At 45.3% G+C, this 23,323-nt stretch overlaps 1 protein-coding gene across 2 annotated transcripts in view; it reads right to left on the reverse strand.

Annotated features, from left to right (window-relative positions):
* CDC42 (cell division cycle 42) overlaps nucleotides 1-23,323 on the reverse strand; it is a 45,547-nt gene that overhangs the window by 10,903 nt on the left and 11,321 nt on the right. For both annotated transcript variants that reach the window (XM_050931290.1, XM_050931291.1), the window contains exons 2-3: nucleotides 17,575-17,716; nucleotides 6,510-6,582 (exon numbers count right to left, since the gene is read on the reverse strand). In XM_050931290.1, coding sequence (XP_050787247.1) covers nucleotides 6,510-6,582; nucleotides 17,575-17,679 — 178 coding nt within the window. In that variant the 5' untranslated portion in view covers nucleotides 17,680-17,716. The remainder of the gene's footprint in view (nucleotides 1-6,509; nucleotides 6,583-17,574; nucleotides 17,717-23,323) is intronic.

The following is a 23,323-nucleotide window of genomic DNA, read 5'->3' on the forward strand; positions in this document are numbered from 1 at the left end:
TAACCGTCTTTTCTTCCAGTGCTTGCTCATATGCATTCCAGTTAGGTGATTCCCAACCCTTACCTAGGCGGTGGTGTCGGAGTGAGATGTGGCAGAATGCAAAACTGCTGAGCCAAAGGCTGCATCATCTCTAGATTGTTGAACCAGACCATAATGCAAAGCAAAGGTGTGGACCAAGGACCAGGTAGCTGTGCGACATATCTCCTGGACAGGTATACGAGCCAGGAAGACAGCAGATGAAGCCTGAGCTCTGGTAGAATGCGCGGTGATGTGGCTTGGGGAAATATGAGCCAAATCATAACAAACACGGATGCACGTCGACACCCAAGATGAGATCATCTGAGAGGAAACAGGTAGGCCTTTCATTCGGTCTGCTACCATGACAAAGAGTTGGGGCATTTTACGAAATGGTTTTGTCCGCTCAGTATAAAATGCGAGCACACTATGGACGTCCAGGGAGTGCAATTGTTGCTCCTGTCGCGTTGAGTGTGGCTTCGGGAAGAAGACCGGGAGAAAGATGTCCTGGTTAACATGAAAGGCTGAAACCACCTTAGGGAGGAATGCCGGGTGTGGTAGAAACTGCACCTTGTCCTTGTGGAACATAGTGTACGGCGGATCCACCGTAAGAGCCCTAAGCTCGGAGACTCGTCTGGCCGATGTAATGGCTACAAGGAAGGCTGTCTTCCAAGGCATGTATAGTAGCGAGCAGGTTGTTAACGGCTCGAATGGGGAAGACAAAAGTCTTGTTAAAACCAGGTTGAGACCCCAGGTCAGGGCTGGGGGGCGCACTTGAGGGTATAAGCGCTCCAAGCCCTTGAGGAACCTCGAAACCATAGGGTGTGAGAACATGGAACAACCACCTTCACCTAGGTGGAAGGTAGAGATGGCTGCCAAGTGTACCCTCAGTGATGATACTGCTAGGCCCTGCTGTTTGAGAGACCAGAGGTAGTCCAAACTAGAGGGGATCAAGACCTCAGTGGGAGTAAGATTAAGCATTTTGCACCAGCAGGAGAAACGCTTCCACTTGGCCAGATACGTTGACCAGGTGGAAGACTTCCTGCTACCCAGGAGAACTTCTTGTACTGATTCAGAGCAACGTAACTCTGACTGGTTTAGCCACGCAGCAGCCACGCCGTGAGGTGAAGAGCTTGCAGGCCCGGGTGGCGAAGCCTGCCGTGGTCCTGAGTTATGAGGTCTGGGTGGAGTGGCAGGGCAATTGGGTTAGCCATTGACAGGTTGAGCAACGTGGTGTACCAGTGCTGCCTGGGCTACGCTGGAGTGATCATGATGTGCGCTCTGTCCCTACAGAGTTTCAGCAGGGCCTTGTGAACCAGCGGGAACGGTGGGAAGGCATAAAGGAGCTGGCTCTTCCACGGCAGCAGGAAAGCATCCGAGATCGATCCCGGGGAGAGACCTTGGAAGGAGCAGAACATCTGGCATTTCCTGTTCTCATGGGAAGCGAACAGGTCTATGTGGGGAAATCCCCACTTCTGGAAAAACAGAATGAATAACGTCCGGGCGGATCGACCACTCGTGAGACAGGAAAGACCTGCTGAGTCGATCCGCCAGAGTGTTCCGAACACCTGGGAGAAAAGACGCTACTAGATCTATCGAGTGGGCTATGCAAAAGTCCCAGAGATGGATGGCCTCCTGACAAAGGGGGGAGGACCATGTCCCTCCCTGTTTATGTAGTACATGGCCGTTGTGTTGTCTGTAAACACTGAGACACAACGGCCTCGCAACTGTTGCCGGAACGCCTGGCATGCCAGGCGGACTCCTCTCAGTTCTCGGACATTTATGTGTAATGCTAGCTCTTGAGATGACCAAAGTCCTTGAGTACGAAGGTGCCCAAGGTGAGCACCCCAGCCGAGAGATGATGCATCCGTCGTCACGGACATTGAGGGTTGGGGCAGATGGAACGGCATCCCTGCGCACACCAGGGAGGGAGTTAGCCACCATTGTAGGGAGCCTAGGGAGCTCGGGGGAATGGTGACTATCATGTCTATTGGGTCCCTGCCCGGGCAGTATACTGAGTTAAGCCAAACTTGGAGAGGACAGAGGCAGAGCCTGGCGTGTTTGGTTACAAAACATGCAGGCAGCCATGTGACCCAGGAGACCGAGACAAGTGCGAGCCAAGGTCGTCGGGAAATTCTGTAGACCTCGGATGACTGCTGCATCGCCTGAAACCGCGGCTGTGGTAAGCAGGCTCTGGCTAGATTGCAGTCCAGGATAGCTCCTATGAAGTCTAACCTCTGCGTGGGAACCAGAGTGGATTTTTCTATATTGATCATCAGGCCTAGGTGTGTGAATAGGTCCCTGACGATGCCCACATGCTGAGTGACTTGTGTCTCGGAGGCCCCTCGGATGAGCCAATCATCCAGATACGGAAAAATGTGTATCCGACGTCAGCGGAGGTAGGCGGCGACTACGGCCATACGCTTTGTAAATACCCTTGGGGCTGTAGAAAGGCCAAACGGCAGGACCGTAAACTGCAAGTGCTGACGGTTGGCTACAAAGTGGAGGTATCTCCTGTGCGGAGGAAAGATGGTGATGTGAAAGTACACGTCCTTCATATCGAGGGCGACATACCGGTCTCCAAGGATGGGATAATGGTCCCCAGGGATACCATGCGGAACTTCAACTTTATCATAAACTGGTTGAGTCCTCGCTGGTCTCGGATAGGTCTGAGACCTCCCTTCGACTTGGGGATTAGGAAATAATGGGAGTAAAACTCCTCGCCCCTTTTGTCCATTGGTACCTCCTCTATAGCTACTATGGCGAGCAGCGTCTGCACCTCTTGTAAGAGGAATTGCTCGTGAGAGGGGTCCCTGAAGACGGACAGGGTTGGAGGGTGAGGTTGAAATAAATTGGAGGTGGTACCCATACTCCACCATGCGTAGGACCCAGCGATCTGAAGTTAACTGGGACCACGCCGGGAGGAAGTAGGAGAGACGGCTGGAGAAGAGAGGAGAGGGATCCTGGCCTGTAACTGGTATGCCGCCCTCGGGCGCACCTTCAAAAGTTCGTCTTTGGTCCTGGTGGTGGTTTCAAGGGACCTTGATTTTGGCCCCCTTGGGGTCCGGAAGGTCATCTGCGACCAACTCGGCCACGCCGCCTGCCAAAGTCCTGTCTTTGTCTAGGCACAGAGTATGGGCGGTGAGGCTGAGGACAGAAAGGCCTGCGTTGGGTCACCGGCGTATGCATGCCGAGAGAGCGCATTATGACCCTATTGTCCTTCAGGCTTTGCAGCCTGGGGTCAGTCTTTTCCGAGAAGAGGCCTTTACCATCAAATGGCAAGTCCTGAATGGTATACTGCAGCTATGGTGGAAGGTTTGACACCTGAAGCCATGAGATGCACCTCATGGCAACACCCGAGGCCAGAGTCCTGGCTGCTAAGTCTGCTGCATCCAACGAGGCCTGGAGGGAAGTTCTGGCCACCTTTTTCCCTTCCTCCAAGAGGGCAGCGAACTCTTGTCGGGAGTCTTGAGGGAGAAGCACCGTAAACTTATAACACCTGGGTAGCGGTGGGTGATTATAGCAGCTAAGCAAGGCTTGTTGATTTGCCACCCGGAGCTGTATGGCCCCTGCCGAGTACACCTTGCGGCCGAGTAGGTCCATTCGCCTAGCCTCCTTCGATTTCGGGGCTGGTGCCTGCTGGCCATGGCGTTCCCACTCATTAACAGACTGGACAACTAGTGAGCAGGGAGGAGAATGGACATACAAGTACTCTTACCCTTTAGAGGGCACCATATATTTACGCTCAACTCCCCTGGCCGCAGCAGGGATAGAGACTGGGGACTGCCATATGGTATCGGCATTCGCCTGGATGGTCCAAATAAACGGTAGGGCCACTCTAGTGGGGGCATCCGCCGATAGAATGTCCACTACCAGGTCATCTACCTCCGAGACCACCTCCACCTGGAGGTTCATATTGAGTGCTATCCTCCTTAGGAGGTCCTGATGGGCTCTCAGGTGGATTGGAGGAGGGCCCAAGGAGGATGCTCCTGCCACTGCTTCATCTAGAGAAGAGGAAGAGGAGATGCCAGCAATGAGCAGGTCCTGTGTGGCCCGTTGCTCTTGGGCGACCTCCTGTTCCAGTGGAACCTGGGAGTCCGGTAGGTGAACTGGTGCTTCCTCCGCAGCAGTCGGAGGGGGATGGCTAACCGTCACCTCTGGCACTCAGTGCTTGATGAGACAGAGCAGAACGGAACTACTGGTATGCCTTGGGCCTGGTGGTACGCCCAAGGTGTCCAGAAAGACCACTGATGGGGTCCTTGGTCCCGGACCTCTTGGAAGACTCTGGTGGGCACATCAGAATCGCAGTCCTGAGCATAAGAGCTGTCCACGTGGGACAACACTGATGCGTGTCTGGATGGCCATGGAGGTGCTGAAAAGCCCTGGGCAGAGTCTCTGTCTCTAGTGGACCTTGCTCTACTCAGCACCGGGGACCTACCAGTACTGGGAACGAGATCAGGACCTGTGACCGGAGCGGTGCTGGGAGGTCGACCAAGATCTTGAGGCTCGACGTCGGGAGCGGCTACGGGAGTCACGGTGCCTGGAGTGGTGCCGGGAGCTGGAACGGTGCTGAGAGTAGCGGACGGGATACCGACCGGTGCCACGAGTGCGACCGGTACCGGGACTGCGAGCAGCATCGGGAGCGCCGACGGGACCTGGAACGTCTGCGGGACCGTGATCGTGAACAGTGTCGCTCTGCTGTGCCGACAGAGGATGGTCTTATCAAGGCAGGCTTGCCTATAGACTGTATTACCCGCACCGGCGGTGCCGGGGGTTGAGGCAGCGTCGACTCTGTCATGGCAATCAGATCCTTCGCCGTTGAGAATGTCTCCGGCATGGATGGAATAGTAAGCTCAACCACAGCTCGTGCTGGGGAGGTGACAGGCACCAGACTCGACGGCGCCAACGTTGTAGGTGCCACGGCAGCTGTCAGTGCCGGGCAATCCGACTTAGACGAGCTCTCTGGCTGCAATGCAGGTGGCACGGAAGCAGCAGGAGTCTGAGGCTTTCTCGACCTCGGGGAGAGGGAGTGGTGCCGAGTAGACTTCGGTGCTGGCGACGGCCGGTGCCGAGAGGCCCTGGCAGTACTGGCGCAGAGGAGGCGCTTTTGCCTGCTGATTGACCGGAGCTCGATGCCGAAGGCGGAGGGGTAAGAGCCGCCTCCATAAGGAGCTACTTTAGCAGAAAGTCTCGCTCCTTTTTTGTTCTTGGCTTAAAAGCCTTGCAAATGCGACACTTATCTGTCAAGTGCCTCGGGGAATCTCACCTAAGGCAGGAGTCGTGTGAATCTCCTGTTGGCATCGGCTTATGACAGGCCGAGCACGGTTTGAAACCCTGTGAACCGGGCATGGGCCCTGGCACCAGGTGCGGGGAAGGGGCTAATCCCTGAACCCCTCTTAATTTTTATTGTTAATAGTGTATAGTTAACTATAACTATATAACTTTGAAGTATATACACAACAAAATAACTAGAGAACTACGAGTAGCTAGGGAGGTGGAGGTCAGTAAAACCGCACTCCACTGTTCCAAAGACCGACACGGGCAGTAAGAAGGAACTGAGGGGCGGTTGGGTCGGCAGGGGTATATATACGGCGCCACGGGGGCACCACTCCAGGGGGCGCCCAGCCGACCTACCGAGTGTTGCTAGGATAAAAATCCGACAAGTGTTCACGCGGCGCGCGCACACCTAACTGGAATGGATATGAGCAAGCACTCGAAGAAATAATTAAGTTTCAAATCGTAAGTATTCCAAACTCTAGAACACTTTACTCTTGATTGTACAGTTCTGCAAATTCTAGCTACAACAGAGTCCACACACAAGAGGTGCTTAAAATTTGATAACAGCATGCTGGAAGCCATCTTCATTCATTAAAAAGCCTTGTGCCACCAATGCACATTGCTCCCATGTAAAAACCCTAAGCAAAAAATAAAGTTACAGAAATGATACAAAAAATGACGTCAGAGTGGTGAGAAAATGTTTTTAATATCAGATGCAGATCACAGAATAAAGGCCTTATCAATTAAAGATAAAAGCGAAGCAGAGATGGAGAGTATTTGATAATAGTGTTGTTACAGAAAATACAGATTTAAGGGGGAGTAGTTAGGATTATGAAGGATCCATGACAGCACCACCTTAAATGCCTTAAGAGGACTCAAGGAGGGCCCTGGATGATGATGTGATCTAAAGGGATGCCACAAGCTCTTTAAGGTTATGAGATGGTTCCTCCCTCTCTGCAGGGCACAGTTAGATTTTGCCCAATTCATTAGTTTGGTACTTAACCCTAAATGATCAACATCTCTGCTTTTTCTTATTAGAAAGACAAGGTGGGTGAGGGAAGATCTTTTAATGGACCAACTTCTGTTGGTGAGATAGACAAGTTCCAGGCTACTCGGAGCTCTTCCTCAGGACTAAGAAAGGTGCTCAGAGTTTCACAGCTAAATATAAAGTAAATGTTACAGAGTTAGTGTAAATACAGAAAAGTTAACTTTCTCACCTGCAGTATCAAACAAGCCTAGGGTATACGGCTCCCCACCAATCATCACTGTTACAGCATAGTTATCAAACACCTGCAGAGGGAAAAAAAAGTAGGTCAATAATCTAACCTTTCATTTTAAAAAAGTTAAGCCCATATAGATCAAAGAAATCCTTCCAAACATGAACTGAATATAAATTAATAAAGCGAAGTCTACTTGAGCATGCAGACCTGAAACAGTAACTCAGTGGAGTGAGAGCTCTGGAACACAATGTAAAATATCAATATTAACCATTTCACTTGATCATTTTAGCAGAATTAAGTTCATGTGTTCCCCCATTACTGTTGGATGTAGTAACAGATATTAGGGCAGGAGTTCACCTGGGAAGCTAGTTGCTGACAAAGGAAGTGGGGCATTCAAAGCACTCCACTTCTAAACAGAATCACTGCTGCCCAAAATGGGAAGGAAATATACACCTTAATACCAGAAGCTCCAGTGCCCACCCACCTTGCCACTACACACACCCATCCTTCCCAGGCACCAAAATATTTCATTACCCTATTCAGCTGCCAAAAATATCCACCATCTCTCCCAAGTCTACAGTGTAATTGCACATTTTCAACTATGAGCTTCTATGACAGTGAAATTTTAAAATTTGGTGAAAGCATCAACTAAGCTATGTCTATTAAGGGTTCATGCCACATGACAAGGGACTTGATCATTTCTGGCCTCTGGAAAATTATTATTGCCCCGTTAACCTTTGTTCTCATATTTTAATCTAATTTCATCCTTGTTGATCCTCCAATACTGACGAGCATCACTGCAACCATAGCCAGTCTCCTCAGCTGAAGAAAATGTATAGTTTGAACTTTCTTTTCTTGATCACCTGCCTTATGTCAAGAGATTCCTAGCGATATTCCCATCCTCTCAAAATGGTGCCTATCATAGGAGGCATCCTGCTAAAGGTTTGAACTGCATATGAATGCCCCACTTCCTTTGTCAGCAACTATCTGCCCAATTGCACTCCTGCCCCGATATCTGTTATTACATCCTTTCAAAACTTTGGGAAATCTACCATTGAAAGAAAGGAATCTGATCTGAAGATCTGAACCAGGTTTCTCATGAAGGAATGTTCCTTGGGCTACTGTGTGAACAGAAGATACTGCCTTAACCACCGCATTTTCTATAAAGATCCAGGAAATTGTAAGCAGCACCCTCATTACCACAAAGGGGAAGTGGCCCCAGTTTTGGCTTTCTTCTATAATCTGATTTTTATCTATGGTGGAACAGAGTTTCTGAAATCTGAAGTGTTGGCAGGCAAATAATTCCTTCTTTGGGGTCAAATACTACTCCCATGTGAATTATGGTATGTGTAGGCATTGGGTGGTCAACAATTAAGCAGTGTGCCACTAAGTATCCTCAGAGTGAACTCCATAATGGTCTCTATCCTCTAGTAGTTGAAATACCTGATAAGTAGATCAACCAGAAGTAGACAGACAAGTATTCCCTGTACTCTCAGGTTGCTGATCACTGTGAATATTATGCATGCTGTCACGAGGCCGAGTGGGTAACACTTGCTACTGGATGTCTCAGTAGAAGATAAATCGGTGACCACTTCTAGAATAAACTTTGGGTATGGTTTAACACTTCGTCCTTTCATACCAGAATTATAGAGTAGGTCAGTTATCAGAGACGGCAGAAGTGACTTTAGGGCCCAAACAAATATCTCTGCATTCCAGTGCATTTAGGTGGCCATGGACTTCTTGTTCATGTAAATGGGCTCCTAGCCCAGTTTGGAAGCATCTGTGGTGATAATTGCTAAGGAAGCTAGTGGGTTGAAGGAAGCTTTCATTACATTGTCCCTGGGCTCACACCATCTGAGCTGTTGCAGGATGTAAAGAATTGGTGAACCAAGTCTCTAAGGTGTCCATTTTTATGGTTTGATTTAGGGATACCCAGTGTGGCAGAGGCTTCATGTGTAGGTATTTATAGTCATACATGAACAAAGACACCAATGTGAGGAAAAACGCTGTTCCCTGACATGGTTTCTTTAAGACAGACATGGCTTTTCAGATCTGTCTTATGGCAGAAAGGCTTCTGCCAGAGTTGGGGCCAGAACTGCTCCTCCTTGTAAGATATCCTCCAATATAAAACAAGCATACTGCTTATTTGCAGACCAAGAGTCTGCAACGGAGGATGTTAACCTAGAAGTAAGTATGCAAGTGCCTGGCTGAATCATGCTTGAATGAGCCAAAGGTTCAGGTAGGGTTAGATATGTAATTACCATAGCTAAGCACTCTGAACACCTTTGGTGCCATGGACAGCTCAAAGGCCTGCCCTCTGTACCAACAGTAACTTTTTCCCCCAACAGTTAGATATTTCCGGTGCAACTGTCAGATGGCTATGTAGAGCAGGGGTGGGCAAACTACGAGCCGCGTCCGGGCTGTCAGACCTTTTAATCTGGCCCTCGTGCTCCACTGCCCCACTCCAGTGCTCTCGCTCCAAACACCCAGCACTCCAGCTGAGGAGTGGGGTCGGGGGCTTGCCCCGCTCCAGCCATCTGTGTGTGAGAACACACGTTACTCTGCCTACCCAGCCCAAAAGTGCCTCACGCGCCCTCAGAGCCTGGAACATGCAAGCCCAGGTGTCTGCTACTTGTTGACTTATGTGACTTTCCAAGCACCCAGACGCGATTTGATTGTGGGTTGTTGAGACCTACGGGAAGAGATTTGAGAGCAGGGGGCTGGTGAATCTTAATGAGTTCCAATGACTGGAAGCTGACGCCCGACAAATCCAGGGTAACATACAATTTCTGTTCAGACAGAAGCAAAACTGCGTGGCAAAAATCAACAAACAGCCCAGTAATGTAATTTTCTAACAGCACATTGCTCAACAAAATTATTTTAATAGTGTTGATTTTGAAACAAACCTGTGTTGTCCCTGTCTGAACATGAACTGTTAATTTTGTAAACAGTCATGGCCTGCCAGAAAACCTCCATACCCTGATGTGGCGTTCAGGCTAAAAAGTTTGCCCACCTCTGATGTAGAGGTTACCATTTTGTTTAGATGAAGACCTGCACAGCCAGCTTAGGACAGGGTAGAGATGACTATTCAAGCTCAGCATTTTGAACTTGAGGGACTTTGTGAATCCGAGATGAAGCAGATTCATTGAGGCCTTCTACCTTCTTTGATATCAGCAAGCACCTGAGGTAGGATCATACCCCCTATACCCTCTCCCACAGATACTCCTTGAGGAACTGTCTCTATAGCTCCTTTGTTGCAAAGGTATTCCCAGAGGTGGTGAATATCTTGGACTTCTTTGCATTATTCCCCTTCCTTCCATTGCTGAACGTGCTCTAGGAAGAGGGGAATGATGGAAGCTGAGGAGGTGGAATAGAGTGAAAGAGAAAGGGGATCCACCACACTGGTGTAGTGACAATGCATCACTTTCAGATAAAAGCCTTGTTTATACTGCGGTTTTCGCTATTGCAACTACAAAATGGCTTGTGCGGTACAGAAGTGAAAACCATTACTTGCATCAGTGTAGCTAACAGGGGTCAGCTGAAAGTGGGAGTTCACAGCATACACCAGTGCCTAAAAACCCAAGTGTATGCAAAAAGTGGCAATCTTCCTTCTCTTCACTCTACTCCAAGAGTAGTCAATAGACAGACCGCTGGCCAAATCTGGACCGCCAGATGCTTTTGAACAAATGCCAAAATCTTTTTTTTTTTTTTAAACTTATTATAATTGTTATTGTTTTTCCTCTGGAGTCTGGACCTTCACTAGACCTTCCTCAAGAAATTTGGACCATGACAAAAAATTCACTATCCCTGCACTTGCCAGCTCCCTTCTCCTTGAGCACAACCAGCAAAAGGGGATCTCCACCTTTTTCTTGCTAGAATAATATGACTTACTAAATGAGTCATGTCTAGCCAGTTACTCTCTACTCTTATTGGTATGCTTGTGGGCTGGGGGGGAGGAACGACACAACACACGACTTACTGTCCATCATCCCAGATTCTACCTCTGAGGTAGAAAATATCAGTGGGGGTAAGAAAGCGTATTTCAGCAATCCCACACAGAACCCCTAGCTGCTTTTAAAGTTTCCTTGCCAGGAATCACAACTGATCATTTAACACTGTTGCATGCACCACAGCAGAAAACAGCTTTGCAGGCACTCAGTCAAGTTTCTTTTTCAGCTATAAATGCCTCTGAGACATTAAGGCTGGCTGACAACAAATGGATGACTCGTTTTCATTTTAGAAACAATATTGGCTGTTGTATTTCTATATTTTTTGCCTGTGTTTTTATTACTATGAGCATTGGCAAGAAAAATGAAAGTCACTGTCCATTAACAGGAGTTTGAAATAAGCCTCTGTGCAGTCATACTATAGGGAGATGGCCCTGTAGAGTTGCAGGCCAATGGAACATTCCAACAGCAGTGCTTGTTGGGGCTCCTGCAAGCAGACCCTACCCACTTTCAGACTCTGAACATTCTGCATGCAAGGCTAGAAAAGGGGATGTAACATAACCAAAGTTCCTTCCACCTGAACCTTAAAGCTTGAGAGTAACAGTACTCCAAGGAAGAAGAGAAGATGGGCAGATAGGCTTCTGCATGTTCATACCGTCTATCTTGGCCACCACCAGCTATTGCTAAGTAACTAAGTAACTTTTGTTTCTTTAAAGTCACTTACCTTACAATAACTGCTGGGAATTTAGCAAGCAATGCTACCCTTCCCCAGAAAGGTGGGCTTAGGCATCCTAGATAAACAAAGACTGAACACTGCTCTCAAATGTGCATAATATATTCAGGCTTGGTGGAAGGCATAAGGCTTATTAAAAGTATGTATTGAACTCCATGTAGAAGCCCTATAGACTTCCTACTATGTGACAGCATAGTCAAGCCCCTGAAGTTGCCTTAGCCCTAGTGGAATGAACCACGAGCTCTTCGGGCACAAGAATGCTGGCTATCTTATGACTTCTTTAATAAAGACTCTGATCCACTTGGACACGCACTGAGCAGTAATAAATTTCCCTTATCACCATATGCAATGAAGAGATGGCGAATTTTTATGGTAGAAAGTTTCCCTCTTGACATCTGCTGCAAGTGTTGTACATGTACCCCTAGGGGTACGCAGAGGTCTTCCAGGGGGTACAACAACTCATCTAGATATTTGCCTAGTTTTACAACAGGCTACATAAAAAGCACCAAAGTCAATACAAATAAAATTTCATACAGACAATGACTTGTTTATACAGTTCTATATACACCATACTCTGAAATGCAAGTACAATATTTTTATTCAATTTATTTATTTTATAATTATATGGTAAAAATGAGAAAGCAATCAATTTTTCTGTAATAGTTTGTTGTGACACTTGCATTTTTATGTCTGATTTTGTAAGCAAGTAGTATAAGTGAGGTGAAATTTGGGGGGTACACAAAACAAATCATATTCCTAAAAGAGGAATAATAGTCTGGAAAGGTTGAGAATGACTTGTTTAGGAACCCAAAGCTGGAAGAGATACTAACAGATAACACAAATGATTAATATATGGTAATCTTATCAACTTAGGAAAAAATTTGGGGTGACTGAAAAGGACCACATTCTCAGGGAAAAGCATAAAAAGATGATCAGTCATAAGAACCTTAAGATCACTGACACTTCTTGCAGTTGTTACAGCTATAAGGAATGCAATTTTCAGAGACAAAACAGTGAGCCATCTCCCATGGGTTCAAAAGTGGACTTACATTGCTCTCAGATCAGGGTTTATCATCTGCAAGAGGATAGTTTCTTCATCCTCCTCCTGTGGTATAGGTAGAATCACAGAGATTGCCAGCATGGCCACATCATTCAAGCTTCAAATTTAATCCCTCCAATGTCTGTAATAAGATTCACGCTTGCTAGAAGGTGGAGTTGTAGATCAATGCATATGGTCCTCAGGCTTTAAGCCTAACCTCCAACAGCTTCAGGTCCACACTGGTCCAAGATTAAGAAAGTAGAAGTCTTCCTATAGTTCCAGATACAGGATTGCATCAGAGTAATTTTCTTTTGTGAAAGAGACTGCCCCATTGTTAAGGAGCTCCAGAAAAAATGGTTATTTGTCTTACAGTAACTGTTCTTCAAGATGCGTTGCGCACATATACATTCCACTGTAAGTGGGTGCACACTCCGTGCACCCGAGCTGGAGATTTTTGCCAGCAATACCACCTGGCAGAGCATGTGCTCCTTCTCTCCTCATGCTCTAGGTGATGCCGTAGAAGAGGCATCTCCGCCATCTCCTTCTCCATTCCTTCCTCAGTTATGACTAGCAGGAAAGTTGGGAGGGTCGTGGAGTGTATATGTTCTTCGATGTGTTGTGCACAAGTTATCATAAGATAAGTAACTTTTTTCTGAGTGATTGTGAACACATACATTCCACTGTAGGTGACTCAACAACAGTTTCCTTCCAGGTGGAATGACTTGAGATCTAAACAGACTGTAGCACCAATTTGCCAAAGCTGGCACCATCATGAGAGGCTTACATGATGGCAAAGTGTAGAAAAGCTATGACCATGTTAGTGCCTTCCATATAACATCACCTATTGGAACATTGCTCAGGAAAGTTGAAGTGGAGGACTGAGCTCTGGCAGAGTGAGCCATTATCCTCTGCAGGAGAGGCTTAGTGAGCTGGTAGCAGCCAGAAATCCAGTGAGATTCTCAGACAATGCAGATTGGCCCTTCACTCTTTCAACAAAGGTTACAAAGAGAGTCTAGGAGAAGATCTGAAGCAATGGTTCTCAAACTTTTGTACTGGTGACCCTTTTCACACAGCAAGTCTCTGAATGTGACACCCCTTATAAAATAATATATATGCTGTGGGCAAAGCGAGGTTTGGGTTGGAGGCTGACAGCTCGCGACGCTCCACGTAATAACCTCGAGACCCCTTGAGGGATCACGACCCCCAGGTTGAGAACCCCTTATCTAAAGAATCTAATACAGTCCAAATAAAATGCCAGAGCTCTATGAACATTCAATGGAGAGTTTCCTCGGCCTGAGAGGAATAGGATTTCGTGAAAAAAACTGAAAGGTTAATGGTTTGATTTAGATGGAAGGCTGACATTACCTCAGGCATAAACTTAGGATGTGTATTAAGGAACATCTTGTCCTTACAAAAGACTGTAAAAGGAACGTCAGCAAGAAGAGCTTTAAGTTCTGAAACCCTCCTCATGGAAGTGATTGCCACTAAAAATGTGATCTTCATAGACAACACAAATAGTGAAGTTGTCACCATAGGCTCAAAGGGGGACCCACAAATCTAGTGAACTAAAATTTAAATCTCAGACACAGCAGGGTAAGTATTAACTAGGCCTTTTGAAAATCTCAAAACAAGAGGATCAGAGAAGATGGAAAAATCCATCTATTGGCAGATATGCTAAAATAGAACCTAGGTGAAATAGAACCCAGGGGAACTCTCAAAGAACTATCTGAGAGGCCTGAGGAATTCAAATATAGGAGATACTGCAGTTATGCACACACTGGACTGTGACATGGAGATACACTTTGTTGGACTGTGCCCAAAGGGGAAAATCTCTTCCGCTTTGATTTGTGTGTGGCTCTAGCGGACTCCTTTCTGCTACTCACCAAGATGGTCTGGACCTATTGGGATCACAGTTTCTCATGAGTGTTCAACCAGAGATCATCCAGGCAGTAAGGTGAGTGCAGAGATTCACCCTAGTTCTATGACAGAAGATCTGCCACTAGTGGTGAAGTTCTCAGTGAACAGATGGAGAGGCAACGTAGATTCATGAACCAACAATGTCTTGGCCATGCTTGTGAAATGATGATCAACAATACTTTGTCCTGTTTTAGCTTCCTGAGAATTCAGGGAATGAGAGGAACTGGAGGGACTGCATATAGGAGCACATTGGACCAGGGAAGAAGATATGTATCTATGATGGAACAAAGGCCTAGGAGCTGCAGGCGGGTATACACTGTTAAAGGGCTGGATCCGAGGCCACTGGAAAGGCTGCTAAATTCTATACCTTCCCACTAGGAGAGAAGCCATGACTATTGAGGTATGCCCCTGTTAAAGATATACATTGAGTGGGTTGCACTCGAGACCTCTCCAAATGTTAGTTTCAGGTGTAGACAAAAGAGGACTTAATGACAGGCATCTGATGCCGGATCTGGTCTCTTGATGCTGCCCACACCAGCCAATTGTCCAGGTAAATGAAAGTTTGAATGCTTAAATGACAGATGTGCTGCTAACACAGACATACATATGGTGAAGACCCTTAAAGCTTATGACAAACTGAAAGGGAGCACTATGTACTGGTAGTGGTTGGTGCCTACCACAAATCGAAGGTAATTAATGTGGGAGGGACGTATCACAATGTGGAAGTATACATATTGTAAAATTCGAGGACAGTTACCAGTCTCCAGGGAAGAAGCGAGGGCAACCATCCTTAACTTGATCTTTCTGATGAAGCCGTTCAGCTTTCTTAAGTCTAGAAGAGGATGGATGCCCCCAGATTTCTTCGAAATCAGAAGGTATCAGGAATAGAAGCCTTTCTATTCATGTTGGTAAGGAACTTCTTCTATTGCTCCCAATTCCAGAAAAGACCACAGCACTTGAAGTAACAGTCTCATGAGAGGAGTCCTGAAGAGGGACAAGGAATGTGGGTTGCTAAAAGGACCTGGATAACACGTTCCTCCTTAACCATGACCCACTTGTCTGATGTGATGTTTTCCCAAGCGTGGTAAAAAAGGGATAGACATGACTCAAAAGGAGATACTGTTGATGTACTGTCTTCAACCAAAATATCAAAATAACTGTTCTAAAGATGTCTGATGAGAAGGATCCACTACATTAAAGACAACTGTTGACATCTAGGAGATCTTGGCTTCTTCTTAGAGGGATATTGAGGTCTGTGTTGGAGAGACGGTCTAGTGCAGCAGTTCTCAAACAGTGGGTCGGGACCCCAAAGTGGGGGTTGCCAAGAGTGACATTAGACTTGCTGAGGCCTGGGGCTGAATCCCAAGCCCCACTGCCCAAGGTCCAAGAACTTCAGCCCTGAATGGCGGGTTTCAGGTTACAGTCCCCACCCCAGGCTGTCAGAGCTGAAGCCCTTGGGTTTCGGTTTTGCCCCCCACACACACACAGCGCCCAGGTTTTGGCTGTGGGCCCCCACTTGGAGCCTTCTCCTGTTTCTCTCTTATGCCCATCTGACCAGATAACAGCCTTGCATGTGGCACAATGTTTAGACCCAGGGATCTCTTCACAGTAAGTCTTCCAGGTAGTAATAAAAGTATAACTGTGACGCAGTAGAGAGTGGGGTAGATTGACCTGGAAATGTCATTTAGTTTTACTGGAACTGTCTGCATGGGGGATGGGAGAGCAGGGGATTACTTTAGGTGAGGGATGGTACCTGAGCCAGGAAGGAGGATGGGGCAAGTTGACACCTTTGCCTGGGAAATTGGACAAAGGGAGAGAAGGAGGGGGAGAGAGCCTGCTCGAAGGGTTTTGGTTTCAGTTTTGGGCTGGCTGGGAAGAGGCAGAGAACCCCAAGTCAGGGGTCTAAGATACTTGCCCCCATCCCAGAGGGACCTGGCTGAGGGGTCCTGGTTGTACCTACAAGCCCTGCTTGGGACTGTGTTCCTGTCATCTAATAAACCTTCTCTTTTACTGGCTGGCTGAGAGTCATGGTGAATAGCAGGAAGTGGGGGATGTAGGGCCCTGACTTCCCCACACTCCGTGACAATAACTATACTATTCTACACTATATACACTTATACTATAACTAGAACAACTTTATAAAAAGTTTTCCAAAGCTGGTTGACCAAAGCTAAGGCTACATGGAGCTCCAGCTCTTGCCACAAGCAGTGAGAAGAGAGTCAGAGGAAGGTGGTGGACATGCCCCTTTTATGCCCTTGCCTGAGACCACAAGGAGACCAAGGGCACATGCGCTGACTATTGCTGACAAAAGTCTCCAACTCAAGTGCATTGCACACACGCACACACACCTACAATGGGATGTATATGTGCACAATCACTTGAAGGAAAACTAGGTAATCAGTTCCAATAGAACCAGAAGCTTGTACTGCCACCTCAGCACTCTCACTAAGTGATTTTTTTCCTCCTCCAAAGGAAAGGAAGAAGGGGTTCTAGATACCTCCCTCTTGCCCTCAGGACCACAGAGAGGATTAGGACCTGCGGGGTAATGCTTCTTAGAGCTATCAGATAGATCCTCTGCAGCCACAACTTTGCCATGCTTCTTCCAAGTTTAAACTGGAGAGGGAAGTATATGGATACCTTGTACCAACAGACATTCTGATCCTTGCTGGTCAAATTCCTTTGCCTTGATTCCTGGAATCTTAAGTTTACGGCTACCTCCACTACCTCTTGGCCCCTAGATGGGTCATGAGACAAACATGGGTCCATCATAGAAACCGAGGTATTGGAAGCCTCAGAACCATAAGACTTGATTGCCAAAATCTCTTACAATAAGAGAGCCTGTAGGCAGTTCTGCCTCCTTTCTTGTCCTCAAGATCTCGCAGATGGAATACGAGAAGGAACAGTATCACTCCCCAAAGACCGAAGAAGCAGCATGAGCACATGCATTTGAGGCTGCAAAATGGTCAGGAATCGTCCCTATTTAAAATTACATCTTTTAAGCACGTATGCTGCTCATACCCCACTTAAAGTTAAAAGAGCTTGAAATAATCCCACCTCACAGCACCCAACTGTACTGTCAACAGATGAGAGGGTTAGGTCTTTAGATGAAGGCTATGCAGCAGGAACAGATAAATCATGGACAAGAATTCACTTATACCAATGTCTCAAAACACACAGAGAAGCCATACAGATGCTATAATAACTTTTGCTTATCATAAGCAGAATGTGCCTTGAACATGCTGTTTTCTAGCTTGTCATAAGACGTCAGGTCTGGGTACCAAGTAGAGAGGGAGAGATGTGATAAAAGCAAAGATCTGGGAGGAGCACAAGAAAGTAACAGTATATAGACCATAAAATTAACTACAGGATTATGCTTTTCCTTTCACCCGCCCCCAAAACCATGACGTTTTCACCCTTTATACTCACCGTTGGTACATATTCCGATGGGAATTTGTTTGTTGTGTAAGAAATTAAGAGACATGTTTTACCAACAGCACCATCACCCACAACCACACATTTAATTGTCTGCATAGCTGAAGTCCGTTAGTATATCAAATCCAATATGAATCTAAGGGAACAAAAGAAAAATATTTAGATTTTTTGCTTACTTTCTCACAGAAAAGCACTAAGTGTCATTGTCATAACTTAGTCCCAGATTTGGACCTTAGCGTCCAAAATATGGGGGTTAGCATGAAAACCTCCAAGCTTAGTTACCAGCTTGGACCTGGTACTGCTGCCACCACCCAAAAAATTAGAGTGTTTTGGGGCACTCTGGTCCCCCCAAAAACCTTCCCTGGGGACCCCAAGACCCAAATCCCTTGAGTCTCACAGCAAAGGGAAATAAACCTTTTCCCTTCCCCCTCCCTCCAGGTGCTCCTGGAGAGAGACACAGAAGCAACCTCCGTGAATCTAAGCAGAGGGAGCCCACCCTCTCTAATTCCAGTCCTGGAAACAAAAGCACTTCCCTCTTCACCCAGAGGGAATGCAAAGTCAGGCTAGTAAATCTAACACACACAGATTTCCCTCTGACTTTTTCCTCCCACCAATTCCCTGGTGAGCTTCAGACTCAATTCCCTGGAGTTCCTCACTAAAGAAAAACTCCAACAGGTCTTAAAAGAAAGCTTTATATAAAAAAGAAAGAAAAATACATACAAATGGTCTCTCTGTATTAAGGTGACAAATACAGGGTCAATTGCTTAAAAGAAATATGAATAAACAGCCTTATTCAAAAAGAATACAATTTAAAGCACTCCAGCAACTATATTCATGTAAATACAAAGAAAACAATAGAAACCTTACTGTTTTACTATATTTGTACTTACAACTTGTAAACAGAAGATTAGAAAGCAGAAAATAGAAATCCTTCTCATAGCTGAGAGAGATTCCGGCAGAAGACCCAGAACAAAAAAGACTCATACACAAAAAACCCTCCACCCAGAATTGAAAAAATCCTGTTTCCTGATTGGTCCTCTGGTCAGGTGCTTCAGGTGAAAGAGACATTAACCCTTAGCTATCTGTTTATGACAGTCATCATCAACCCAGTTTCATCGAGCAGTCTCAACTGCAGAATGAGCATCTTTGGTCACTGGAGTTCTCTGACCAAGGTAGCCCCACACTCATAATTTCACACAAACCTCAAACAGGTCGTAAAAAACTCGTTAATACACTAGGTAATTTTTAGCCTTAGTCCAGTGGATTTTTCTATTCAGCACACCTATTGGTCAATTTATGGTATCAGCTGGCATCTTGCCTCCAACTGGTGACAAACAGCATGAACAAAACAAGAGTCCAGAAAGCAGCTTTATGGGAAGAGTGTCCAGAAGCCCATGTCACTTACAGATGCAGCAATGCAAATTAACTGAAGAGTATAGGGTTGGGCCACAACAAAAACTAACTTAGGCCTTGTCTACCCCACTGGTTCTCAACCAGGGATCCAGGGCCCCCGGGGGGCTACAAGCAGATTTCAGGGGATCCCTCAAAATAATCCAGAGAGCAAGAAAGGTATTAGACTCACTGGGGCCCAGGCAGTAAGCTAAAGCCCGAGCACCACCACCTGGGGCTGAAACCTGAGCAACATACCTTCATAGTGCCCCCTGTGGCATGGGTCCCCAAGCAGTTGCCCTGCTTGCCACCTACTGCCAGCCCTGGCTTTTAATCTACTGGATATGCAGAAAAACAGTAGTTGTGGCACAGGTGGGCTAAGGAATTTTTATAGCATACTGGGCAGGGCCTCAGAAAGAAAAAAGGTTCAGAACTGCTGGTCTACACCACCACTTTTGTTGGTAAAACTTTTGTCAGTCAGGGGTGTGAAAAAACATGCACACCCCTGACTGACATAAGTTTCACCAGCAAAAGTGGTGGTGTGGACAGCTTTATGTCAGCAGGAGAGGCTCTCCTGACAGGGAAAGCTTTCAGCAGTACAGTTTTGCTGGTGTAAAGTCTGTAGTGTAGACATAGCCTTAATTTGGTTGTCAATGTTACCTTGGGTTTAGGAAATTTTTTTCCAATAATTATTTCAATTCAACCCAAGTATTTTAATGCAATCTGCATTTTTTGTAACAAGTTCTTCTCCATCCATGTGACAGAAGTGAAGAATTACCGTTTTCTCTCCAAATGCTTATTTGTCTTCAGAACAGATATGGAAATTGTTAGACATTTTCAGTGGTTTCTAAAAATAAAGGTTTGCAATAGAACCCTCACTACAATCTTATCTTTTGAGCCACAGGTGCATAAGAATTAAGAATTAAGCCAATTTTAGGAAATGGTGCTTTATATCTTGTTCTGAGAAATTCTTTGCTACCATCTGGCATTTCACTCCTTCAACACTCATTTATACTGCTCTTTTCATATACATTAAGCCCTTTACTACAGGGAAGACTTCTGTAGGCATGGTAAACAATGACATTAAACCTCTACTCCATGTCATACTTTGGCTAGCACCAGAAAAACCAGGAATTTGCTAACCTATGTAGACATGGTAGAGTAAGAAGCATACGTATGCTGCAAAAATTCCAGTGTCTAATCTGATGCCACATTTTAGGGAACACACTCCAGTCATGTGCCCAACATTTAATTTCAATAATCTGGCCACCCAGGAGAGTGCAGAGTTAGTGTATTTTCAAAGGACAAGTCCTTGTTCAAAAGGATTATTGGTAAATTTAGTCCTTTCATTCAGGTCAATTTGACTACATATTTGATTAAGACTAGTGACTAGAGAAATATTTAATGACCTACACAATCTCACTTAATATTTTCCCTACATTCTATGGCACTTGCATACAAAGGCAGAGTTCAGCATTTAGTTATAAGAACGAGAAGTACTTGTGGCACCTTAGAGATGAACAAATGTATTTAAGCATAACCTTTTGTGGGCTAAAACCTACTTCATCGGATGCATGCAACGGAAAATACAGTAGGAAGATATATATACAGAGAACATGAAAAAAATGGGTGTTGCCATACCAACTATAACAAGTGTAATCACTTATCATATGACTGAGGAACAAAAAATGTTTCAGAGAAAAAAAAACATGTCAGTGAAAAGCAGACAACATGGAGACCAACTCAGTCCTGATTTAAGAAATAGGAATAAAAGAAATAAAAGAAATAAAAAAAAGGGGAGAGGGGGAGTGTTTTACAACAGTGATACTCAGACCTCAGCGGTTCAGAAGACAAATTAGCGATTACCCAAAAGAGCCACAGTAGTGTGAATTCATTGTTTCATTTATTATAGTACTATATATTTTTAATATATAAAATTCTCACAGCAAATGTATTAATAATTTAGTGCAAATAGATAACTTAATTGGTTAACAACATAGTAAAAGCACAGTGTTTTAATATGTCTCCTGCAGCTCTTTGCAGCACACATTAAAGAGCCTCAGTTTGAGTATCACTAGTTTAGAGAAACAGATCCATAAGAAGATAGGGACTAGACTATTCTACTTTAAAAATGATTTATGGTGAATCATTCATCCTTGGATGCGGAACTGCACTAAAGACATAAGGATTCAGACGCAATCCCCATCGGTGGCAAGAGCAACACCATTGCAGCTGCTGGCAATACTATAATATACCTTGTCATAAACAGATGGTTACGGGTTAATGTCTCTTTTTCCTGTAAAGGGTTAAGAAGCTCAGTAAACCTGGCTGACACCTGACCAGAGGACCAATAGGGGGACAAGATACTTTCAAATCTTGGTGGGGGGAAGTCTTTGTTTGTGATTTTTGTTTGGTTCGTTGTTTGCTCTCGGGACTGAGAGGGACGGAACATCGTTCCAGGCTTTCCCAATCTTTCTGAATCAGTCTTTCATGTTTTAAAATTGTAAGTAATAGCCAGGCAAGACGGATTAGTCTTATGTTTGTTTTCTTAACTTGTAAAGGTTTCTTTTGCTAGAAGGATTTTTTACCTCTGTTTGCTGTAACTTTGAACCTAAGGCTGGGGAAGGGGGGTCCCTCTAGTCTATATGAATCTGAGTACCCTGTAAAGCATTTTCCATCCTGATTTTACAGAGATAATTTTTACTTTCTTTCTTTAATTAAAAGCTTTCTTTTTAAGAACCTGATTGATTTTTCCTTGTTCTAAAATCCAAGGGATTGAGTTTGAATTCACCAGGGACTGGTGGGGGGAAAGGGGTGGGGCTAATTCCTCCTTGTTTTAAGATCCAAGGAGTCTGGATCGGTGTGAAGCCTCTTAAGGCAACCCAGGGAGGGGAAAGTCTGGGGGGAAAAGGAGGGGGAATGGTTAATTTCTCCTTGTTTTAAGACCCAAGGGGTTTGGATCTGGGTTCCCCAGGGAAGGTTTTGGGGGAACAGAAAGTGTGCCAGACACTAAATTCTGGCTGATGGCAGCGTACCAGACCTAAGCTAGTAATTAAGCTTAGAGGTGTTCATGCAGGTCCCCAATTTTTATACTCTAAAGTTCAAAGTGGGGGAAAAAACCTTGACATACCTGATGCAAGAAATAGCTAAAAATTCATGTGCTCAGTTGTGGGAGAAATAAGGCAAAAGAAAGATGTTGAAGGTCAGAGAGGATAAGTGGCAAAAGAAAGTTGGTTAAGAACTTAAAAGTTGGTTAAGAAGTGAATTGAGCAAAGACTAAGCTTTAGTGAGAATTTACTGGTTCATTTTATTCAATTTCTACATGAAAATGGAGGGAGTATAGAACTCCAACTAAGTTACCTAGTATATTCAAACGTGATATCAGGTCACAACTAACTAGCTCAAATACTAAGTGTAAACCAATTTAAAACAGATCTAAATTATGAATATGCCACACTAACTCTCCAATGGGATCCATTCAGGAAGATAGGCTGATCTGTTTTTCTTTTTTTTTGTTGGACTTATTATAAGGTAGGCTCTCTGAAGCTGTGTGACCAGGCTGCATTGGTAGGGAGTGGATAGTATCTGGGCGAGGCCTGGAACTCACTTCCTGTTTTCAAGAGGGTGAGTTGAAAATGTAAGTTGCTGCATGGGCTTCTCAGTTTTTTGTATGCTTGTAGCAGCTTTAGTTACAATCTGTCACCCACCCACCTAGCAGCGCTTTCTCTGCAATGACGACTCTTGGCCACCTTTGGAAGCCACTACAATACCAGCACCGAGAACAAGATAATTCTTCTCCACGCTAAGTGCTCCACTTATTGGTGATTACAGCCAGCCTGCAACCTTTCAGAAGAGGTGTGCCGAGTCTTCATTTATTCACTCTAATTTAAGGTTTCGAGAGCCAGTGATACATTTTAATGTTTTCAGAAGGTCTCTTTCTATAAGTCTACAATTTATAATTAAACTGTTGTTGTATGTAAAGTTTTTAAAATGTTTAAGCAGCTTCAATTAAATTAAAATGCAGAGCCCCCCGGACCAGTGGCCAGGACCCGGGTAAGAGTGCCACTGAAAATCAGCTCACATACTGCCACCACGCATGTCACAGGTTGCCTACCCATACTGAAGCAGATAGCAGCTCCCAGGCATTAATCTCCTTTATCTCCCATTCTGTTGTTCTTCCCTTGGAGCCCTACTCCAAAATTCCACTGAAAGCCACTCCTAGTTTTAGTTTGGATAGGTTTTTCCACAACAAGAAATGCTAAACACACAGTGACACTTTGTAATGAAATGGATGAGCCTCTGATTGTTTAATTATAAACTTTATAGCTTCAGCCAATATGAACATGGGGCCTGA

The sequence above is a fragment of the Gopherus flavomarginatus genome, chromosome 21, assembly GCF_025201925.1.
Source record: "Gopherus flavomarginatus isolate rGopFla2 chromosome 21, rGopFla2.mat.asm, whole genome shotgun sequence".
Taxonomy (NCBI): Eukaryota; Metazoa; Chordata; order Testudines; family Testudinidae; genus Gopherus; species Gopherus flavomarginatus.